Source organism: Toxotes jaculatrix, chromosome 1, assembly GCF_017976425.1.
Source record: "Toxotes jaculatrix isolate fToxJac2 chromosome 1, fToxJac2.pri, whole genome shotgun sequence".
In the NCBI taxonomy this organism is placed as follows: domain Eukaryota; kingdom Metazoa; phylum Chordata; class Actinopteri; family Toxotidae; genus Toxotes; species Toxotes jaculatrix.
In genome coordinates, this window is record NC_054394.1 from 31,061,943 (window position 1) to 31,083,275 (window position 21,333).

The following is a 21,333-nucleotide window of genomic DNA, read 5'->3' on the forward strand; positions in this document are numbered from 1 at the left end:
CAAAACTTTTCAAACTGTCATTTCAAATCTATGACATTAAACATGAATGATTAAATAAGCAGAAACCAAAGCCAGTGTTTAGGAAAAAAAACATTACTGTTATATATAACTGACATTACTGATACAGAGTTTAACACTGAAAAACTCAGCTAATCTTTGTTATCAGGCCCATGTAGCTGTAATTTGATCAAATCTGATTGACAGCATTTGTGGCTGTTAGTGTTTTTTGGTCAATGCAAATGTTGTAAATGGTCAAACAAGTACCACACATTTTCTGTTTATCATCTGCTTTGTCTCTGTCATCAGAAAAGCCCCATTAGTCACAAATGACCAAAAAATCATTGAATCTACACAGAAAGAACGGAGATGATGAGATCAATGCTCCTCAGCTGAGAGCTGACCTGACTGTAAAATGACTGACTGTAAAACTTCATTGTAAAACTAGTTGAGGAATTAACTATTTGGGGTTGGCCTTTAACACGGTGTCCATACGTGATAAGGGTTTAACAGTAAAGTGTAATGTTCTCTGAAGGCTCAGGTGGTCATCTGATATATGTAACTCAAACCAGTAATCAAGTTCATAACAAACAACAAACAAATGCCCAGAAGTCCTCAAACACATAGTCTGCTCTCCAACACATAATCTGCTCTCTTAACTGATTATTTAAATACATATTTTTTTTTATGGTGGCCTCATTTTCAAAGAAAAAATCAGCCGATCTGGTTAGTCCTGTTAGGGGAAATGCCTCTCCCATCCCTGACATTGAAACTGACTGAACAAGCTTTTGCACAAACAGATTGTGTGAGACATGATGGAGGCAGGTGCAGTTCTGCTGCTGCTGTTCGCCTTACAGGGGACAGCTTCGGCTCTCAGCTTTTATGGAGACAGCATAACTTTCATGCCTCCACAGAAGAGGACGGATGGGACATTTAGGGTACAGTAACTCTATCATTACCTTCTTTAAATGTTCATATTTATATTAATGTTATGAAATGTAGCTGCAAAATGAATCATACCAATAAAGGTATGCCAGAGGAGTAAAAAGATTCTACTTACTTTTCAAAATATTATTTCATAATCAACTCAAACTGTTTGGAAAAAATTCTTTACTTTATTAGAGTCAGTGTAATGAGTCTGTTATTTCTAACACAGCCGAATTGTCTGTCGCCCAGTTTTTCTGATTTAAGGAGCCACAGAGCAGCAGAAGAAGTGCTGTGAAGCACCTGCATCACAGTCATGTCCCAAATATTCATTTGCAGAACGAAACCTTTTGGAATTTTCACAAACTGCTTGGAGGCATTTGTTGAAAAAATGAACCCAGATTCACTGAACTAACGTAACAAGCTTGAAACTTGATGTTCATGTTCAAGCACCACATTTCTTTCTTTTCTTCATTTTTACTGCTCTACACACTCTTTTTACTTCATATTTTTAATCTTTATACATATATATATTTTTTCTTTTCTTTTTGTATTTATACACACCAGCACCTTAGAGGGAAGTGCTACTGTAATTTCGTTGGACATTGTTCAATGACAATAAAGGCTATTCTATTCTATTTTATTCTACTGTCCCAAACCCTGTAGGTGACCTTCCATCACAGACAGAATGGCAGGAGCAGTTGTAAAGATCAGTCGTCCTTCACATGTGAGTCTGGGGTCTGCACGAGCTTTAATGAGCTGAGTGTCCTGCAAACGGAACAGGACAACACGGGCCAGGGCAGGTGGTGCCAGTCTGAAGGACACACAACAGCAACCGTCTCAACTAATGGAACCTCCTTTTCTCTGAGGTGAGCCTGGATCACAGGACCCAACTAATCTGTGCTTAACCTATGACAACAAAGGACGTGAATCACTGTGTGCGTGACTTAGCAATAATAATAACCCTTATTTGTGCAGGACTTTGCAAAACAAAATTACGTATTACGTAGGTTTGTAATTAAGTATTTCACAGTTAGAAAAAACACAAAAGACTGAACATTTACCAGAACAACAAAAAACCAGCAATGATTTAGAAAAAGGAAAAGGAGGCCAAAATATAAGAACAACACAAAATGAATTTAAACCAGGTGAGACACGAAGCAGGAAAGACACGTTGATGGAAGCAAATTTCAGCACGTTCTAAAGTAATACAGGATTAAATACAACTGTTCCAGAGTAATACAGAAAATTTTTAATTAAATTCAGTCAAGAAAATTTAAGGTCAAGTCTGTAGCTGTCGTTTGGGACACATAATATTTTTGTGATTTGAGGAATTTTGTGGGGTTTACTATTCTGCATAATGTTTAGAGGGAAACCAAGCTTTATGTAGATATACAGTAAATATGTTCTTTAATCTGTTCCAGTTTCCTGTGTCAGAAGATGGAACAGATGGAATAGGAATAGTATCATGGAGGAGGATGCATTCCTTTCAGTATGTAGGTGTAACATGAAAATGAATATGTGTGTGTAGGTGTGTGCGTGCGTGCGGTTGCAGGGTTCAGGTAAATGACGATGGGAGAGGAACCGTTCTTGAGCCTGATGACAGGGCTCCATCTTTGTCTGCTCCCAGCTGGCAGGGCGATGTGGGCGACAGGGCATGAATATATTTATGAGTGACAGCACCCTCCACTCCTTCTGTTCAGGGGCTCTGGCTGCTGCTGGGTGTCCAATGTCAACGGGAAAACAAACTGGACAACTCGTGCAGAGCTGGACCTGGGAACTCGATCTGACTCATACGCCCTCGACAGCTGTCCTGTGACAACAACAGTGTCTTCTTTAAGGTCCAAACCTTCTCTTTTCAAACTGAGATTAAAATATGAAAATTAAATAGAGCTCTGCAGGGAAAGTGGAGCACAAGCAACATCAGTAAGACACATTTTCTATCTGCCTGAATAAAGTGGACGTTTGGAAACAACAGAAAAATGTCCATTTGGGAAGAAACTGGATCCATGTTTTGCTAGTTTTACTAATTTTTTCCCTTTTGGTCTCTTTGTTATTTACATTTAACTTCACAGTTCACACAGGGTTTTTTGTTTGTCTAACTAAACAAACTAAACAAACAAAAAGAGAAAGAGAAAAAAAACAACCCAAGATGATAAGATGTCCAGATTTTTATAAAATTACTTTGAAAACAAGTGTTTTGTTAAAAAACTCACTGAATGCATGAACATGAAAACTGGTTGTTAAATTCTAATGATGAGTTAGGTTAACGAAAGTTTCTTTGTCTGGATTAAATCAGATTATTAAAGTGTGCTGTGTTTTCACACAGGGTGCCTCAGAACTGTTTCTCGAGGATTCGTCTTCTGGCTCATGATCCAGATGGAGATAAAGTGAGATGCCGCTTCAGCTCCGATGCTCTGGTTCCCTCTAACTTCACTCTGGACGAGGTGATTCCTTCCACGTAGACGATCAGGAGCTGCAGTGATATGATGCTTTTATTTTTCATTTGAGTTGAATTGATTCAGTGCATGTTATCCTGGGCACACTTGTACAGTGTGTATTGACAGTGTGTATTATAAAATGGTGTTCAACAGGTAGTTGTTAGGTAGTCCAATGGATTATTAATATATTAAATTTACAATATTTCTTACCATAATAGATTCACATTGAATCTATTATTGATAGGAAATAGTTGTCAGTGATTCTTTTCTACAAAGATCAAATTCCATTAAAAAGCATTTTAATGGTCTTCATGTCTTTCCAGACTGAGTGCGCACTGACGAGCACAGGTCAAGTCGATGTTGGTGTCCAGGTGTTTGAGCTGATGCTGGAGGACTTCTCCACCAAAAACATCACTTTGACCTATGCAGACGGAACGTCAGCGTTTCGGGAGGCCTCCGACATGAACGCACCCCCTCTCTGCAAAGTAAAGCTCCAGTTCTCGGTGGAGAGTGAGTGATTCAAACACACAGACCATAAAATTTACATTTAAAGGAGAAACACAGATGTGTAACTTGATTTGACCTGATGATCATAAAACAGAAGTTAAAGAAATGTTGTCTTGCTCATCTTAACGTTGTCAAATACACTTTACAGTGTTGAACTTAACTTGAAATGTAGTCGAGGAGAAGTAAAGTGAAGAGTATAAACTGAAGTATTCCAGTAAAGAACAAGTATGTTGTACAGTTTCTGAGATTCTTTTCAGTCTTTGTAAATAAATGATTGCTTCTTTCTTCAGTCACAGTTTGTCCTTCATACTGCTTATCTAACTCGTGCCTCCACATGGATGTTTAGGCAAAAGAAAAATAAACACAAAGAGGCTTCATAAATAACACAAAGTGCCGTAAACCTGTCGTGACAGCTTCACGTGTCTGTGTTTCAGTCCTTCCTCCAATACCAAGCTGTGAGATTGGTCATGTGCTGCCCATGTTCCTGTCTAAGACGCCTTCACATGGTGAAGTTCTTCATGCCACTGTGGGTCAGACGTTCCAGCTCTATGCCCAGGCACAGGCTCACCATGCCAGGTATTTACTTCTCATCACCTCTGACCGAAACAGACTTTGGATGTCAAATAAGGATCATTATTTAATGTTTATTCCTCTCTGCCTCCGTTTTCCTGAAGCATAAACGACTTCCAGGTCAGCGGCCCCCAGAACATGAGCAAAGTGTTCAGAGACGACACGAATGGAAAAGCTGAAGTGACCGTGAGCTGGACCCCGCAGCACAGCGATCTGTACAGATTTGTCCCGGTCTGCTTCACCGCAGAGACGAAAGCGACGTGAGTGTTTTTATGTACATGTTCTGGAAAAGTGAGCCTCATGATTTCCTGCTCGCTGCACATCTGGAACGTCAAACTGAAATCTGAGAAAAAACATTAAAATAATTTACTGAACCGCTGCATCAGGTTTTATCAGTAACATTAATATAATTATTATTGTTGTTTATTTTGCATTTTCGCACTGAAACATATTTTCTTACCTTTGTCGTTCAGCCAATCAGAGATGAGGTGTGTTGTTGTCATGGTGACTCAAGCATCTGTCACTCAAGGTTTGTTTATCATCAGTGAAACCTTTCACTGACTGTTAAAACCTGTTAAATGCTGTTTTCCATTTTCTTCATGTTAAAACTATTAAATCATTAATTTACCTACATTGACTTTAGATCTGAACATTATTTTTATCTGCAATTCTGGTAATGCTGTAAAACATAAGATGATAATGATAATATTTAAATATCGTATCTGCACGAGTTCTAGTATTAATGTTCTGAATCTATACTGTCCTTACTGATATGGAGTTCATGTGGAATGTGATTTAAAGGCAAGGCCACTGTTGAATGTTCACCCAACAAGATGAAGGTGGCCCTGGACAAAGCCTCCATGCCCGACATCGATGTGAACTACCTGAAGCTGAGCGACCCATCGTGCTCTCTCACCTCCAACAACACTCACATCATGGGCAGCATGTCGTTCAGCACCTGTGGCACAAAAGTTGAGGTGTGGAACATTTTAATTTTTATACAGAAAGACATCAGCTGACCTCAGAGTCCCTGTGTATTTTCCTCTCAGCTGTTCATGGCTTGTCTCCCACTTCTGTTTGTCATAAATTAAGGATAAAGGCGACTTCATCGCTTTCAAGAATGAGATCAACTCCTTCGAGCTGCCCAGCGAGATTATAACCCGGAGGAGGACAGTTAAGATCGGTTTCTCTTGCCAGTTTCCCAAAACCATCAGCATCTCCAGTTTCTACAGTCTGCATCAGTCTGACTACATCTTCACTGAGTCCAGCTTTGGCAGCTTTGGCTACACCTTTGAGATATTCAACGATGGCAATTTTACAAGTAAGGTGGAGCCCAGCGCTTATCCAGTGGAGGTCAAGCTGTTGCAGAAGATCTTTATGGGCATTCAAGCTCAGTCAGAACTACCCAGCGTGAATTTGTTTGTCGAATCATGCAAAGCCACTCCTGACAACAACCCTGAAAACTCCCTCTCCTACGACCTCATCAAGAACGGGTGAGTGCTGAAGCTTTCCGGGACCACAAACACACATGCTTTTGCCTTTTTATTTGAAAATAGTTGAGGCCATTTTTCTTACAGGTGTCTAGAAGATGAGACACTTAAAGTCCACCCATCGAATCAGTCTTCGTTCAACTTTGAGGTTCAAGCCTTCAAATTTACCGGAAACTATGACCAGGTAACTCTGGATAAAGCTGAAAACCAAATCATAACAAACAAACTTACACCAAAACATCATTCAGATTTATTTACATTTAACCAAAACCACCGTCTTTCCCTAAAGAGCGACTGTGATCCTGGTCTCTGGTGTGATTTTAAATTCCAGATGTCACCAAAGACCAAAAACAAAAACAGCCTGAACAACATGAGCTAAATTTTAATCGATTACCTCTGAATGAAAAACTCTCACTTGCCGCCTCACAGGTGTACATCACCTGCTCCGTCATCCTGTGCGAGCCTGGCAGTCCCTTTTCCAGATGTGCTCAGGGTTGTCTGAAGAATCCATCCCGCCGACGCAGGCGGGGGCTGAGCAGGGAGACAGTCAGCCACTACATTACCCAGGGTCCTTTGCAGTTTGTTGGACAGGCTGTTCCCAGTGCAGAAGTGGATGGTAACGATGTGATGAAAAAGAGTGACAAACCCTCCGCAGGTTAATATATGATGATCTATCTATCTATCTATTTCTTTCTTTCTTTCTTTCTTTCTGTTTCTATTCTAAACACTGTCACTGTCTTTCAGTGAGTCCTCCACCAGTTTCTTCAGACACCAAATCAAGCGGAGGAGGCTGGGATATCAAGCACATCCTCAACACCAACATCAGCACTATGGTCTTTGCCACTGCCTTCCTGGTATCAGTGGTGCTGATGGCTGTGGTTGTTCGTTACTTCAGCAAGAAGAGAAAAGAAGACGACCGCAATGCTCTTATAGTTTCAGCCTGGGAGACCTAAACCCAACTCATCTCAGTTTTACACACCATTTTCTTTGTTTATTAAAGGATGGGTTCATATATATATATATATATATATATATTTAAAGTCTGTCTTACAATACTCACATGTTCATTCATTTATCATTTCACCTGTTCCCATCGATACATCCCTTTCTAACATGTTCTGAACAGAGGTGACAGGGGACAAAAGGTTTGTTCTGTGCAAAAATACAAGGTGAAGTTTATCTGGAGCTTCATCAGTCTGAGTCAGAAAAATCCAGTGAGTGTCTTCTACCACCTCTGTGGACAGTTTTCCATGCTGCAGTTGAGGGATAGTAAGACTGCAACTTTGGAGGATACTCACTTGATATTTCTCTCAGACTGAAGAAGCTTCACATTAGCTCCTCTGTTGAAATCATGTTTGGAAGGGATTTTTTAAATGGCCAGTATGAACAGATGGAATCATTTTATGAATCTCTTTGGAGCTTAATAAATGTCTTTCTGACGGGGCGTCCTATGGTGGTGGAAGGGTGTTCTAAGATACCTCATGCACAGCGACATTCCCTGATTAGCAAGTCATCACAGATTATTATTTTTACTGTCTCATAAAGATAATCTTAAAAAAACAGCATGAAGCAGCACCTGTCAGCACTGAGGCTCAGACCTCACTGAACCAGTTCCAGACTAATTATAAATAGATGAACATTTGTGCTACGGAGAAAACAAAATTCCACTCTGTCTGGTTTTGCAGGATTTTTGTTTTGCAAACATATTGCCAGAAATTATCTTCAGGTGTTGAAATTTCGGCAAGTGGGTCAAAGATTGTGCCTTTGACACATAAAAGGGGGAGAATGCGTTATAATAATCACATAATAAACATAATGCTGTGTGTGTTGGTTTGTGTGTTTTGATTTTTTTTCCAGCTCTTTATATGTTTGTGTGTCTGTGGGCACGTTTTGTCGCTGCGATAACCTCACAGTCACGCACCTCATGAAACTTTACAGGTGTGTAATTGCAGTCACAATGAGTAAACATGGGTCAGAAGGTCAACATGTTCGCAGACTGAGTCAGACTCAGACTCTGGAGAAGAATAGTGCTGTAAAATTTCATGTCAAGTCACCTGTAGGTGGCACTACAGCAAAATGACACACTCAGTCATGGGACTGACTGCAAACATACATACAACATACAACAAAGAGCTGCGTGAGTGAGATGTGCTGTATGTTGGTTGTGCATGAATCACGAGGTGATAAAACTTTCTGCTCCCAGCATGAGGCAACATCGGAAACCACAGCTATACATGACAAGATGAATTTTGGCATCAGTTTAGAGGAAACAAAACAAAAACAAACAACAGCTCAACATTTCATCACTTTGTGTGTGAAGAATGCAATCGTCATATAGGCAATTAAACCATTCAAAGAGTTCACATCATTTAATAATAATTTAATACTCACAGAATAATTTGCTTGTATTGCTTCTGTTCTTGTACATTTTTCCGTTTTAAGCAAGGCGGGAGTTTCAGCAGTGAGGATCACTTCCGCGTTCAAAAAGGTGCAGTTCCTCTGCTGCCGCTGGGGGCTGGCTCCAGAAGTGAGCAATTCTCCACTGACCCCCATGTTAAAATAGCCAACTTTACAGCCTAAAAAACATATTTACAGCCTGGTACGTTTTTTTGTTTTTGGTCTTTATTGATAGTTTCCACCTCCGTGAACGTTCAGTGACAGCTCCATAGACAGGGACTGGCAGTTAGCTCTTTGCTAAAGCATCGGCTGAGCTAGGCGGCTACATCCAGAGGCCTCCGGCTACCTACCTGTTTGTTTGCCAATGTTCGGATAGGTTTCTGTGACAGTATGGCTTGTTGTAGTGTAGAATGTACTAACCGACCGTCGAAGGAGTCTGTGTTGCTGTTTTTTCGGTAAGTAAATTTCTCACTATTTTACCTGGATGTTTGCGCTAATTAGCATGTATTAGCATATTTTGCCGCTGGCTTGTGACTTAATTGCCGATTTCTGGTCGCTGCTGATACAGATAGAGGACCGGAGCAGCTAATGTTAGGAACGCTGCTGCGGTGTGTTCCGTGCTCTCAGAGTCCGTTTATTGCGGGAATACTAGGCTACAATTTTATTTCGTCTCATTTTTCTGTGTAAAAAGTCCGACATTGCATGGACAGAGCAGCTCCGTCAGTCAGCGGCTGCTGTTGTTTGAGTGCTGCTGTAACTGTAAGTGGATAGTGGATGGAGGCAGCGGTGAAAGCCGGTAAATATTAAATATTGCTCCGAGCTCAGTGGTAGAAGCGGTAGAGTAACCTCCTCTCCGCTAAGTATGGAAAGTACACTCCCACTAAAATTCAAGATGGCGCAGCTCAAATGGTTTGGTCACAAAACCGACTCCCCGAAACCAGTGGGTGACGTCGCGGGTGCTACGTCCATGTCTACGGTTTTAAGGCAAAACTTTGCTCCTGCAGATGGAGCATTTTTTTCTCTGTAGAATTACTGCTTATGAATTCTTCCACTGCTGCAAGAGACGAGAGTTTTCAGAGTTTAAACATGACACAAAAATCAGCCACGTCTGACTGTTCACAAGTAGGTAGCATTAGTTTTCACAGCTGTACCAAAGTAAATATTTCAAACAGTGTTTAGACTGTTCAGATACCTTTGTCACACTAAGAAAAAGTCATAATGTTTTGCACAGATTTACTCTGCTGTAAATAAAATATTCTAAGAAGACAAGCAACATAATGAAATATATGTACTAGAAATTTCATGAAGAAATTCTTTCTGGGAGCTACAGGAGAACATTGTTGAGTGTGCAGCTGGTCTCTCCTGTTTATGTCAGCACGTTCCTGCCTAGACTGAAGGCAAAGCTGATTGGCTTATTGTAAACCTGCAGGTGCAAAGAAGGCGTGGAAACCACGAGTGTTTCCCGTAAATGACTTGAGTCCTGACATTGTTCAGACACAGGTGATGACCCACCCAGCACCATGTGCTGGTTTTGGCTCAGCAGCAGCAGGCATGCACAGCATGAGCTTAATGAAACATTCAGTGAGTGACATGTTTTTTTTTTTAAATTAAACCATCAAGCTGGTATTACTGTACACATTTATTCTCATCAGTTCACAGCTCTGGTTCAGACTGAGATACCCTAACAACTACTTTATTGACTGCCATGAAATTCAGTGGTCCTTGGTTCACGACTGACAAAATTCCTGTAAAACTAATGACGTTCCCTTCGGCTTCAGCTGTACTTTGTGTTTTACACTGACCAGCAAATGTTAGCACGCTAAGGTAGCTAACATGGTAAACTTTATGCCAGGTAAAGGTCAGCATGCTCTGTGTGTATTTAGTTTAAAGCACCAACATGACTGATTACAGCCTCAGTGAGTCTGTGTGTTCACTTCACAGCCATGACAACACTGGAGAAATGCAGCATATAAACATAAAAAAAAACTAATCCTAAAACAACAACATCAAAAACCAACAATCTGGATCTGATCCAGAGGAGATGTGAAAGAAAAACAACCTGCCAACAACATCATCATACATGTCTGCGTTACATGAAAATATTAATGGAGCGTGTTTGGAGCACCTTTTCATCAAAGCTGTTTTTTCATAAATGAAACAATGTGACTGTTTAATTACTTGGAAAATATCTTTAGTAGCATTAACCAGCAGGTTAGTAGGAGGGGTGGGGCTGAGATCATCACATAGTGAGCTGAATACAATTGTTTATTGTTATTACTCAGCTGTGGTCAGAGAAAATTTTGTTTACTTCCCTGTAGAATCATTTATTACTATTATTATTTTAATTACTTGATGTGACACGGAATTATTAAAGACAGAATGAGATCAATTCCACGCCCAGTCCCAAGTGATGGATTTAGCTGAACTGTACCTGCACGCGATGCACACTGAATCAGCTGCCTGAACTGATGCCAGTGGCACACAGCATGCGGAGGCTGGGAAGTCCAGATAAGGCAAATGTGATAAACTGCTGCTTTCCTGAAAGGTGAGCATGCATTAAGACAACACCTGGCACGTGTTTGATTTTACATTAAACAGGTTTTTTGACGTTGCCTTGAGAAGTAAACCACTTCAATCCCATATAAAATGCATAGGGGCAAAGTTTGTGCAGCAGAGTTATATTAGGCCGAGGTGGCGGCCAGTCGCAAACTAATAAGTAGGCACTACATCTTATGGGTACCCACAGGAGGAGTTAGAGTTTTTGGCAAATGCATCAAAGTGTTAACCTGAAGGGTTGGATGTGATTTCAGTCTGATTGTGTGGCACATTCTCACACAGTGAATGAACCAGTTTACCCACAACCCTGGGGGAGCTTTGCTTTCTGTGTGTGTCCATATCCACATTTTGATTTGTCCTCAAAAGTTGGTGTTGTGTTTCAAACAACAAGAGAGAAAATATAATGTGGTAAAACTAGTTCAGCATCATGTTGATCGTTTGCAGTAAATCAGGCAGAGGATAAGAAAATTAAATGTCGTTGTTTCCGCGTGGCGGAATATTTAAGATGCTCCGCTCATGTTGAGGTTGGAGCATTCGGAACGATGGCTTCTGTCACGCTGCTGCTGCAGCTGCTGCTCATGGCACCAGCTGCATCTGCATGGTCCATGTATCCTTACTACAGATACTATGGAGGCTCAGTGACCTTCAGCCCAAAGGGGAGGAATTCAGACGGGACGTATGAGGTAAGCTCAGCTTTGGGTTTCAGCTGAATCTATTTATCCTGTCTGATAACTTCTTTCCATTGGTATCAACTGGTCCGTATGTTTTGCTGGATTGAAGGTTCAACAAATGGTGGGTTAGGAAAATTCTGAAACACTTTCAAATAAAACGAATAACTTTCAAAGTAGAATATTTCTGTTTGCTTCCACATGTTTGAATATGAACATTCATATAACGTTTGTTGTTGTTAATTTAAAAATGTCAGGACGGAACATCTAATTCTGTGCTTAGCAGCTGATATCAGTAAGAGCCATAATCAGACTGATGTCCCTGCAGGTGGAACTTCGCAACAAGCAAACATCGTATTACTGCTACACCAACGGCTACACGTGTTCCCACGGTGACTGTGGGTCCCAGACCCTGAGTACTGGGTCTTACATTTCCAGTAATTCCTATGGAATCTACTGGTGCCAGTACGAGGTGGTGACAAGAAGAAAACTCAACAGCACCCTGCCCTTTGAGATTAGGTGAGATTTTACTTGAACTTCCCAAACTTGTGTGTTTGGTACATTAATATGAGCAAAGAAGCAGAAGAAAGAAGCACAGACGCCAACGCTGAAATAAACACGTTTAGATCAAGAATCAAAACACTGCATCTGATTTGTTGGCTGACAACTGATTTAAAACTTACAGACAGTTGGTCCAATACTGTGCACCCTCAGTCACACAACACCCTTTAAATTTGAGCCATCTGTGGTTTTTCCCTGTTCTTAACTTCATGTTCTGAGCTCGTATCTGCCTCGTTCATCACCTTCTCACTGTAAAAGATCAGGTAGAAAATATGGCTTCAGGATCATCATTGTTCGGGTGTTTCTTCAAACAGATATCCCACTACGTACAACACTCAGTATGGTCAGGGATACTGGATATCAAACGTCAGGAGCTCCCTGGTTGCTTGGTCAATGACGGCACATGTGGACCTGGGAACCCGATCTGACACTGGTCAATCAAACAGATCTCCCATCACTACAATCCCGGCCATTCTCAGGTAATGAGCACCTGTCCCCGTGTTGGTTTGTTGTGTTACACACAAAATCCATCTGATTGGTAAACAGCTGATTAAAGAGACACAGTCACAGCAAAACACACAGGCGTGCGTGCATGTTTGTCTGTGCTCGTGAGGACCTGCTTCACACGATGTATTCTGCACCTGAACCATGTAAACTAAATAAGTAACTCCAGTCCTGATTCTAACCTAAACCTTCAAACAGTCTTCTGAAGCAGTGAGTCCTTGATCCCCGTCCCCTGGTGCACACACACTGACAGTATTCTGAGCTACGTCAGGTGTCATTGTTGATGCTGCCTGTCCCTGACCCAGTCCATTCACACGTTGCAGAGTTCCCAGGAACTGCCCACGATCATTCAACATCATGATGTTTGACCCTGACGGTGACAGGGTCAGATGCAGAGTGCCGACAAACTCAAGCACATCTGAGTGTGGGCTGTGCAGTCTGACCAGCGGTTTCTCTTTGGATGAGGTGAGGATTTTGTGTTGGGGGTTTTTTTTTTTTTGTACTCAGGTGACACAAAGCTATGATCTACCATCATTTAATTCTACCTCCAAAAATCGGCCGATTCCTTTCTTAGCTCTGTGTTTTTGTGACTTTACACCTGTAATGATGAACGTGTCCAAACATGGGAACATGTCCGTGTTCCCGGTTTGCATTTGTTAGGATTCTTGCTCCGTGACATTCTCATATGTAAATGGTCCTGGAATCTATCCGATCGAGCTGGTGGTGGAGGACTTTCCCAAAGAACGCATCACGCTGTCCTACTCTGATGGATCTTACACATCAAAGCAGCCCCTCTCACCAGGAAGGCGTAGACGTCAAGTCCTAACCGCCACTAGCTTAACAACCACCACAGCTGTTCCAAGAACCACCACAGCTGCAACCACCCCAGCTGCTCCAACAACCACTCCATCTGCTCCAAGAACCACCCCAGCTACTCCAACAACCACCCCATCTGCTCCAAGAACCACCCCAGCTGCTCCAAGAACCACTCCATCTGCTCCAAGAACCACCACAACTGCTCCAACCACCACTCCAGCTGCTCCAAGAACCACCACAACTGCTCCAACCACCACCCCAGCTGCTCCAACCACCACCCCAGCTGCTCCAACCACCACCCCAGCTGCTCCAAGAACCACCACAACTGCTCCAACCACCACCCCAGCTGCTCCAAGAACCACCACAACTGCTCCAACAACCACCACATCTGCTCCAACCACCACCACATCTGCTCCAACAACCACCACATCTGCTCCAACCGCCACCACAGCTGCTCCAACCGCCACCACAGCTGCTCCAACAACCACAGCTATTCCAACAACCACCCCAGCTGCTCCAACCACCACCCCAGCTGCTCCAAGAACCACCACAACTGCTCCAACCACCACCCCAGCTGTTCCAACAACCACCACAGCGGCTCCAACCACCACCACAGCGGCTCCAACAACCACCACAACTGCTCCAACCACCACCACATCTGCTCCAACCACCACCACATCTGCTCCAACCACCACCACAGCTGCTCCAACAACCACAGCTGTTCCAACCACCACCACAGCTGCTCCAACAACCACCACAGCTGCTCCAACCACCACCACAGCTGCTCCAACAACCACAGCTGTTCCAACCACCACCACAGCCGCTCCAACAACCACCACAGCCGCTCCAACAACCACCACAGCTGCTCCAACAACCACAGCTGTTCCAACCACCACCACAGCTGCTCCAACAACCACCACAGCTGCTCCAACCACCACCACAGCTGCTCCAACCACCACCACAGCTGCTCCAACAACCACCACAGCTGCTCCAACCACCACCACAGCTGCTCCAACCACCACCACAGCTGCTCCAACAACCACAGCTGTTCCAACCACCACCACAGCCGCTCCAACAACCACCACAGCCGCTCCAACAACCACCACAGCCGCTCCAACCACCACCACAGCTGCTCCAACCACCACCACTGCAGCCACCACAGCTGCTCCAACAACCACCACGTCTGCTCCCACCACCACCACCACAGCTGCTCCAAGAACTACCACAGCTGCAACCACCACAGCTGAAACAACAACCACCACAGCTGAAACAACAGCAGATCCTTACAGAACATCACCTGCTCCTCTGAGCCAGCTCCCACTGCAGTTTTCTGTCAAAGGTGTGGTTATATATATATATATTTTACTATAACACTGATTTAAATACCAACATTTTATCAGTTTCTGAAAGTGTCTCTCCTCTCATCTGATTTTCAGTGGAATGGCACTATGCCCCTTCATGCCTTGATGGTGATTACTTTCCCATTTTCTTGGCTCCAACTCCGATCAATGGAATAACTCTAACTGCATTTGTGAACCAGACTCTGGAAATCAAAGTCAAATCCACAGCACAGTACAGCACGTAAGGAAATTTTACGTTAAGAATCACAGTACGATTTTTGCAGCATTGTAATGCTCCCCATCGCAAAGTTCTAAAAGCAGTGTTTGTCTTGTAGGGTTTATAACCTGTTTATCTCTGGACCAAAGGACATTTCATTGCAGAGGATCTCCGCAGAAGAATACATCATAAAATGGACACCAACTGAAAATGAACTGAATGATCGTTTTCCTATCTGCTTTGTTTCTGAAGCAAGAACCGGGTAAGTTTTAGATAAAATATCTAATCGGTATCAGTGTGTTACAAGTTAAATAGCAAACTGTGTTTAAGAACTTTAAACAAGATTCAAATCAGACTTCTCTTGTGTTTCTTCCCTGGTGAAATTGTTAAACTATGTTAATTCCACTGTCCTGTGTTCTATTGCAGGTACTACATGTTTCAGTCAGAGATACGCTGTGTGATTGTGGAGGTTGGAATGCATGGTTAGCTGACTACAGTTTGTCTTTGAGATACAGCTTTTATTGAATACCATAAATATGTTGAATACATTTTACAGAGTGCGGGTTGATGTCAACACATCACTGGGTGCACCATGAAAATCCAAATTCTCTAGTGTCGAAGCATAAGTTATAAATAGAGCACATGTCCATTTGAACTGAAGCAGGACTTTCAGCTTTGACTTCTACCCTGACCACATCATCACATACCTGTCTTACTCTGTGCAGAGGCGGCTGTGACATGCAATGAAACGACCATAACAGTGGAAGTGGAGAAGTCCGACCTCATCAGACGCAACGAGGACAGCTTGCATCTCAACGAATTCATAGATCCTTCCTGCAACCTGACAAGACTCTCCAATACGACCCACCTGGTGGCCGTCATGTCACTGAACACGTGTGGGACCACTGTGGAGGTACAGCACACAGAAATATATACATAAAGTTGACAGACGTGCTCATGATGAACAACATGCCAGCAATGCTCTGTCCTCAGAGCACAAAATCACAGGACTACAGTCCCCTTTGAAAGTGACTCCATTTATTTGTCTGTCACTTTCAGGAGGATGAAGATAACATCATTTTCAAGAACAAGATCACATCTGCTGACCCAAATCAAATCATCTCCAGGCAAGACACCATTGACATCATCTTCTCATGCTCCTATCCAAAGCGAACCAACCTGACCCTGGGATTCAGACACAAAAACCCCTATGCCTTCACAGAGAAAGGCTTTGGCTCGTTCACCTTCCAGTTCGAATTCTTCGAGAGTCAGCTGTTCAGAAAACAGATTGATGCCGGTTCCTACCCAGTGGACGTGTACCTCAAACAGATGATGTTCATGCAGATCGAAGCCACCACCTCCATCCCCAACACGGAGCTGTTCGTAGAGTCCTGCAAAGCAACTCCCTATGACAACCCGGACTCTCGCGTCAGCTACACCATCATTAAAAATGGGTCGGTGTGCACAGTGAAATGCATGAATGAAATGTATATTATAAATGCAACTTTCTAGTTTTAAACCAGTGTAACTGCCTTGTCTCAGGTGTGTGAAGGACAAGACAGTGCAGATTTACCCCAGCTCCAAGTCTCAGTTCAGATTTGGAATGGAGGCATTTGAATTCATCGGTGCTCATGAGGAGGTGAGGTTACTTTACAAGGCTTCAGTACCTTTCACTGCCTGAAGAGAAAAAAAAACCTTGGTACGAACGTGAGTGTAAACATAAGTGTAAAATCCCAGGGCTTATGGAAAATCTACCCGTTAGCCTTTCCGACAAATAAGTCTGCATTTTGACCTTAAATGGTTTTTCTTTGGTGTGAATGCATGATGTCCCCCACCCTGCAGGTGTACATCACCTGTTTGGTTGTCCTCTGTGAGGCTGGCGTCTCTGGAACCAGGTGCTCTCAGGGTTGCATCAGATCTGACGCGGAGATCCATCGCGGCAAAAGAGAAGCTGCGGGTCAGAGCAGCAGGCACTCCATTTCCCAGGGTCCTTTGCGCCTGGTTAAAACTTCTGACAGCCAAGGTGAGTGTGAATATACACTCAGTTTTCAGTTCCTCAGGTACACCTGATCAGTGATGTTAGAAACTTATTCACACTTAACTCATATATAAAAAAATTTTATATTTATATTATGTAAAAAAAAATTATTTACTTTTATTTTTTTGTAATTTCAGCGTCTGTCCCGGGCCTGAACCTGGGCATGAACCTGGTCTTCATCATCGGCTGCCTGCTGGTGTGTGGAGTGGTGATCTACAGGTCGAGGAGACCCAAAGCTAAATACCAGCGCCTGCCAACGTCGGACACAGACTGAGGACAGAGGACGTTTTTCAGTCCACTGAGATGATGATTCTCCACCACAGTCGATGTTTTTCTGTCTTTTTTTATGGTTTTGATGGTTTGAATCATGTTTCTCTGTTCAGTTAAAAGTTGCTTTCATGGTCTGAGACAAACATGAAAGTGTGTTTTTAAACGTGTTTGTTTAAATGAAATATTTTAGGTGCATCTCTCTATTCAGTATGAGGCTGCTTTGAAAATTAGTAAATTCGTGTGTGTCCTGTGAACGTCCACAGACTTAACATGAAGTTGAGCTTCAGCTTGTTAATAAAATATGATCCAGATTTCACTGATTGAAGTTTGTTCTCAGCTTGTTGTTCATCACTGTCTGCCTACGATTTCTTTCGGTGTCATTATGAACTGAACTGTATTTATCTGTTTCTACAATTATTCATTTTTCATTTATGTGTATTATGAAAATGAGCGTGTTAAAAAATAATAAAGGAGTAAACAGAATAAAAGTGGATTTTTTATGTTCCTCTGTTGTCTCAGTCTTGTCTGAGCGCAGTGATGAAATAACCTTTGTCTTTTGATAAGTTTCTTTCTCTTTAAAAATTCATCTCTGACAGTTAAATATGAGCTCACCAAGCATTTTACTGGGATCGTCACATGAACACTGAGAAGCTTCTCCCTGTTCTCTGAAAACAGCCTCAGTTCTTCGTGGCATAGATTCCATACGATGTTGGAAACCTTCCTCTGATTCATCATTCATGCTGCCAATCTCCTGTTCCACCACACCCCAAAGGTGTCCTGCCTGATTCAGGTCTGGTGACTGAGGAGGCCACTGAAGTTCACTGACTTTTGCTTTGTGACATGGACCCTGCCTGAAGGAGCCGTTAGAAGATGAATGTATGTGTGTGTGTGTGTGTGTGTGTGTGTGTGTGTGTGTGTGTGTGTGTGTGTGTGGTCTTTGTGTATCGGCCCTGAGATTGACTGGTGGCCAGTCCAGGTTGTACCCCGCCTCTCCTCAGTCAGCTGAGTTCACTGAAGTTTGGTCATGTTGAAAGGAAGAGCTGGTTCCTTCTTTGTACAGGCGGCGCCACCATGTGGTTATTTACAGCACATTTCACTTATTGGTCTGTGAGCAAAATGATTTGGGGATTATTTTTTTTCCTGGATTCCTTGATGCAGGATGTGCAGTCACTTTTTTTTTTTTTGAGAGTCGACGCATTTTTTCTGTAATTGGTTGCCAAGTTTTTGTGGGTGTGGCTTAATTGATGAAAACCGCTGCGGTGCCTCCTGAGCTCCGTGAGCAGCTGTAAAACCTCAGTCATGAAGCTGGGTCACTTGAGTTTTTGTACAATTCACACGTGTAAAAAGCCTTGATATATTGTACCCACCCACCCATCCATCCATCCATCCATCCATCCATCCATCCATCCACCCATCCATCCATCCATCCATCCATCCATCCACCCATCCTTTATCCATACACCATGTTCTGATTAGATCCAGATTCCTGAATATTTTCCATTTTAAAGCTTCACTGATCAGGATTTATTATAGTGAAAAGAATGACATGACCATGTGTAATGTCAACGACGTCGCAGTAATGGTGGATGAAGAGCAAAAGAGATTGAATTATTATTTTAAGAGGAATGACGATCAAAACACAGAAGGAAAAATGTCAAGCAAAACAAAACAAATGCAGCTTTAAACTAAATTTAAAGGATCTGTCTGACCAGGTCTGGTCAGGTTGGGTGATGTTTCAAAAACGTGACTCCCAGCATCACTGCAAACATGTGAGAGCATGTGTCACCTCGATCGGATGCTTTACATGATGTGGACATGATCTGGATCAGGATTAACTTGAGGCTGAAGAAGCTTCATGATGGAAACAATTGCTGCTTTGTTTCTGACAGTGCAGGGTCCTTTTCACTGGGTCCGCTCATGATGCATCATCACTGCGCTTTAATATCACTGATGGACGAGGATACATGCGCTCTGCTTCCCTTCGTGCCAATCATCTGGCACCTGAGGAGGAAACAATTTACTGTTTCACCTGCAGCAGTCAGTCAAAGTGCAGCGGAGCTGGAAATCTGACACGTGCAGGAACATCAGCTGGAAACTTTAGCCTTTCACAGAATCATCTTCTGTAACGTGATAACCGTCTGCTCAGGCAGTCCTGTTTGGGCCAAGATGATGGGATGTCTTCTTCTTTTTTTTTCAGACAGCACAGGAGAGGCAGGTGATAAATGTGGAGGAAGAGATCGGGGAATGACATGCAGCTTAAGGTCTGTCCTGCCAGGTCTCAGATAGGGGACCCGTTGGCACCCACATGACCCAACCACTCAGGCATCTGCTCGCCCTGGCATGTTCTCTCTGTCCACATATTTTTCATGTTTGCCTTTATTACTAGCTGAAGTCTGAAGAACTGGAAAAGTGAAGTGACATGTAGGAAAGGCTCTCATCATGTTAACGTGCACATCTGAGCCACAGAAACTGTTTCACGTTCTCGTTTACGACTGGAACTTTCCACCGAGGACATCGTCAGTCTGAATGGAGCAAACACGTCTGCACGGTTTGAGACTTTCAGGGTCGATGTGCCGTGTGGTGGAGGGACCCAGTGTGATAGCTTCTGATTGGGCCCTAAATCCCTACCTGCACCCCCTCAGTGTTTTGTGTGTTTATTGTGTTGTGACTACCTGTGGATAGGCAGGTCTCTCAGTTGCCAGTGTTTCTCTTTTTTAAAAGACAGGTGCCACAATCCACACCTGCTTTTGTCCTTTCGTTTGAGCCTGTCAGCTTTTGACCACATGAATCTGAACTTGAAGAGCTGGTCCCTGGCGGTCCATTCATCAGGGGTAATGGAGTCCTGAAGCAGGAACCACATTAGGAGGCCAGCCAGACCTAAATATAGCTTGAACTGCAGCCAGGATTTAGTGCCAGGCCGCTGTGCAATGCACTGATCTGATGTCTTGTTCTGCATTTGCACCTTTTGAACTCTACTGTTTTCCCACTGAGACGTTCACTGTTTGGCTTCCAGCAGCCGAAGCATTTCAGTGTCTTTCCAAACCAGTTAAGGTGGAACCACGTCCACGTCTGTTTGACAAAATCAGCAACAGAACGACCAAAGCCAGGACCCTAACCCCATACAGAGGTCGACAGAAAAACGACGGACGACAGACAGACTGACTGACACTAAAAACAAAGTAATGCTGGCCTGTTGCACTAATGCATGTAAGAATAAATGCTAATAAAAAGTGTAGTTGAAAGTCTTTTCCATCGATTGATTGATTGTTTGTTTGACTTCTCTGTGCAGATTTATACAAAACGTTCCCTGCACTTTGAATAACAGCATGATCAGCTTCAGCTTCGCTTTAATTGTCCTCGAGATGCGTCCACCTGTGGCAAACTGAGCTGATTGGACAGACTGTGATGAGCGTTCAGGAGCAGAGCGGCCTCAGTGACTGTCTGAAGTTACTGCAGTGCTACGTGCCAGCAATGTATTTATTTAAAACAGTGTTTCTTTGTCTCACCGCAATGTTCTCGCTTTTCCATGTGCTTTCTGTTTGCACTGCAATTATCTGACATGGCGTGACAGACAACAGACAGTGGTATTTAATCAGAAGAAATCTTGCGTGGTGCTGAGCAGGTTTCGTGGAAAAAGTCTATAACAGTGATGTTTTCTGCTGTAACATCATTTATCAACCGCACATTAACTGCAGGTAATTCATTGTACTGTGAACGCTGCCTTTTTTAAATTGATTTTAATTACAGCTGGTCAGCTGTCACTCAGTTTGTCTCAGTGTTTTCAGCCCTCCCTCCTCTCCCCTCTGTATGCTGCATGCTGCTCTCAGGATGGAGAGAACAAGGCAGGAACAAAGCAGGCAGACTGGCTGGTCCGGTCTTCATCCCACAGCAAGATCACGATCCAGAACATCAGCAGAACAGAACCAGACGGTGGCTTCACATGATGAAGCCAAGCACAGTCTCCAGACCACATGGAGCTGGTTTTGGATGAACTGGACAGACGGTGAAAGCAAAGTGAAACCTGTGGGTGCAGCTCA

General features: G+C 43.0%; 2 protein-coding genes across 2 annotated transcripts; both read left to right on the forward strand.

Moving 5' to 3' along the window:
• Positions 1–808: 808 nt before the first annotated feature.
• Positions 809–7,754, forward strand: LOC121179666. The gene is made up of 13 exons (XM_041034619.1): positions 809–935; positions 1,588–1,790; positions 2,625–2,762; positions 3,251–3,368; positions 3,686–3,872; positions 4,304–4,445; positions 4,544–4,699; positions 4,913–4,968; positions 5,241–5,416; positions 5,532–5,932; positions 6,017–6,113; positions 6,359–6,584; positions 6,674–7,754. The coding sequence occupies exons 1-13, from the start codon at positions 810–812 to the stop codon at positions 6,880–6,882; spliced, it is 2,235 nt and encodes a 744-aa protein (XP_040890553.1). The 5' UTR covers position 809; the 3' UTR covers positions 6,883–7,754.
• A 3,670-nt stretch (positions 7,755–11,424) lies between these two features.
• LOC121185485 lies at positions 11,425–17,773 on the forward strand. The gene is made up of 14 exons (XM_041043708.1): positions 11,425–11,565; positions 11,879–12,069; positions 12,426–12,590; positions 12,939–13,080; positions 13,452–13,821; positions 14,525–14,770; positions 14,868–15,012; positions 15,107–15,250; positions 15,415–15,470; positions 15,714–15,901; positions 16,048–16,442; positions 16,531–16,627; positions 16,831–17,011; positions 17,164–17,773. Exons 1-14 carry the CDS (start codon positions 11,425–11,427, stop codon positions 17,298–17,300), a joined length of 2,598 nt encoding a protein of 865 aa, XP_040899642.1. The 3' UTR covers positions 17,301–17,773.
• The last annotated feature ends 3,560 nt before the right edge of the window (positions 17,774–21,333 follow it).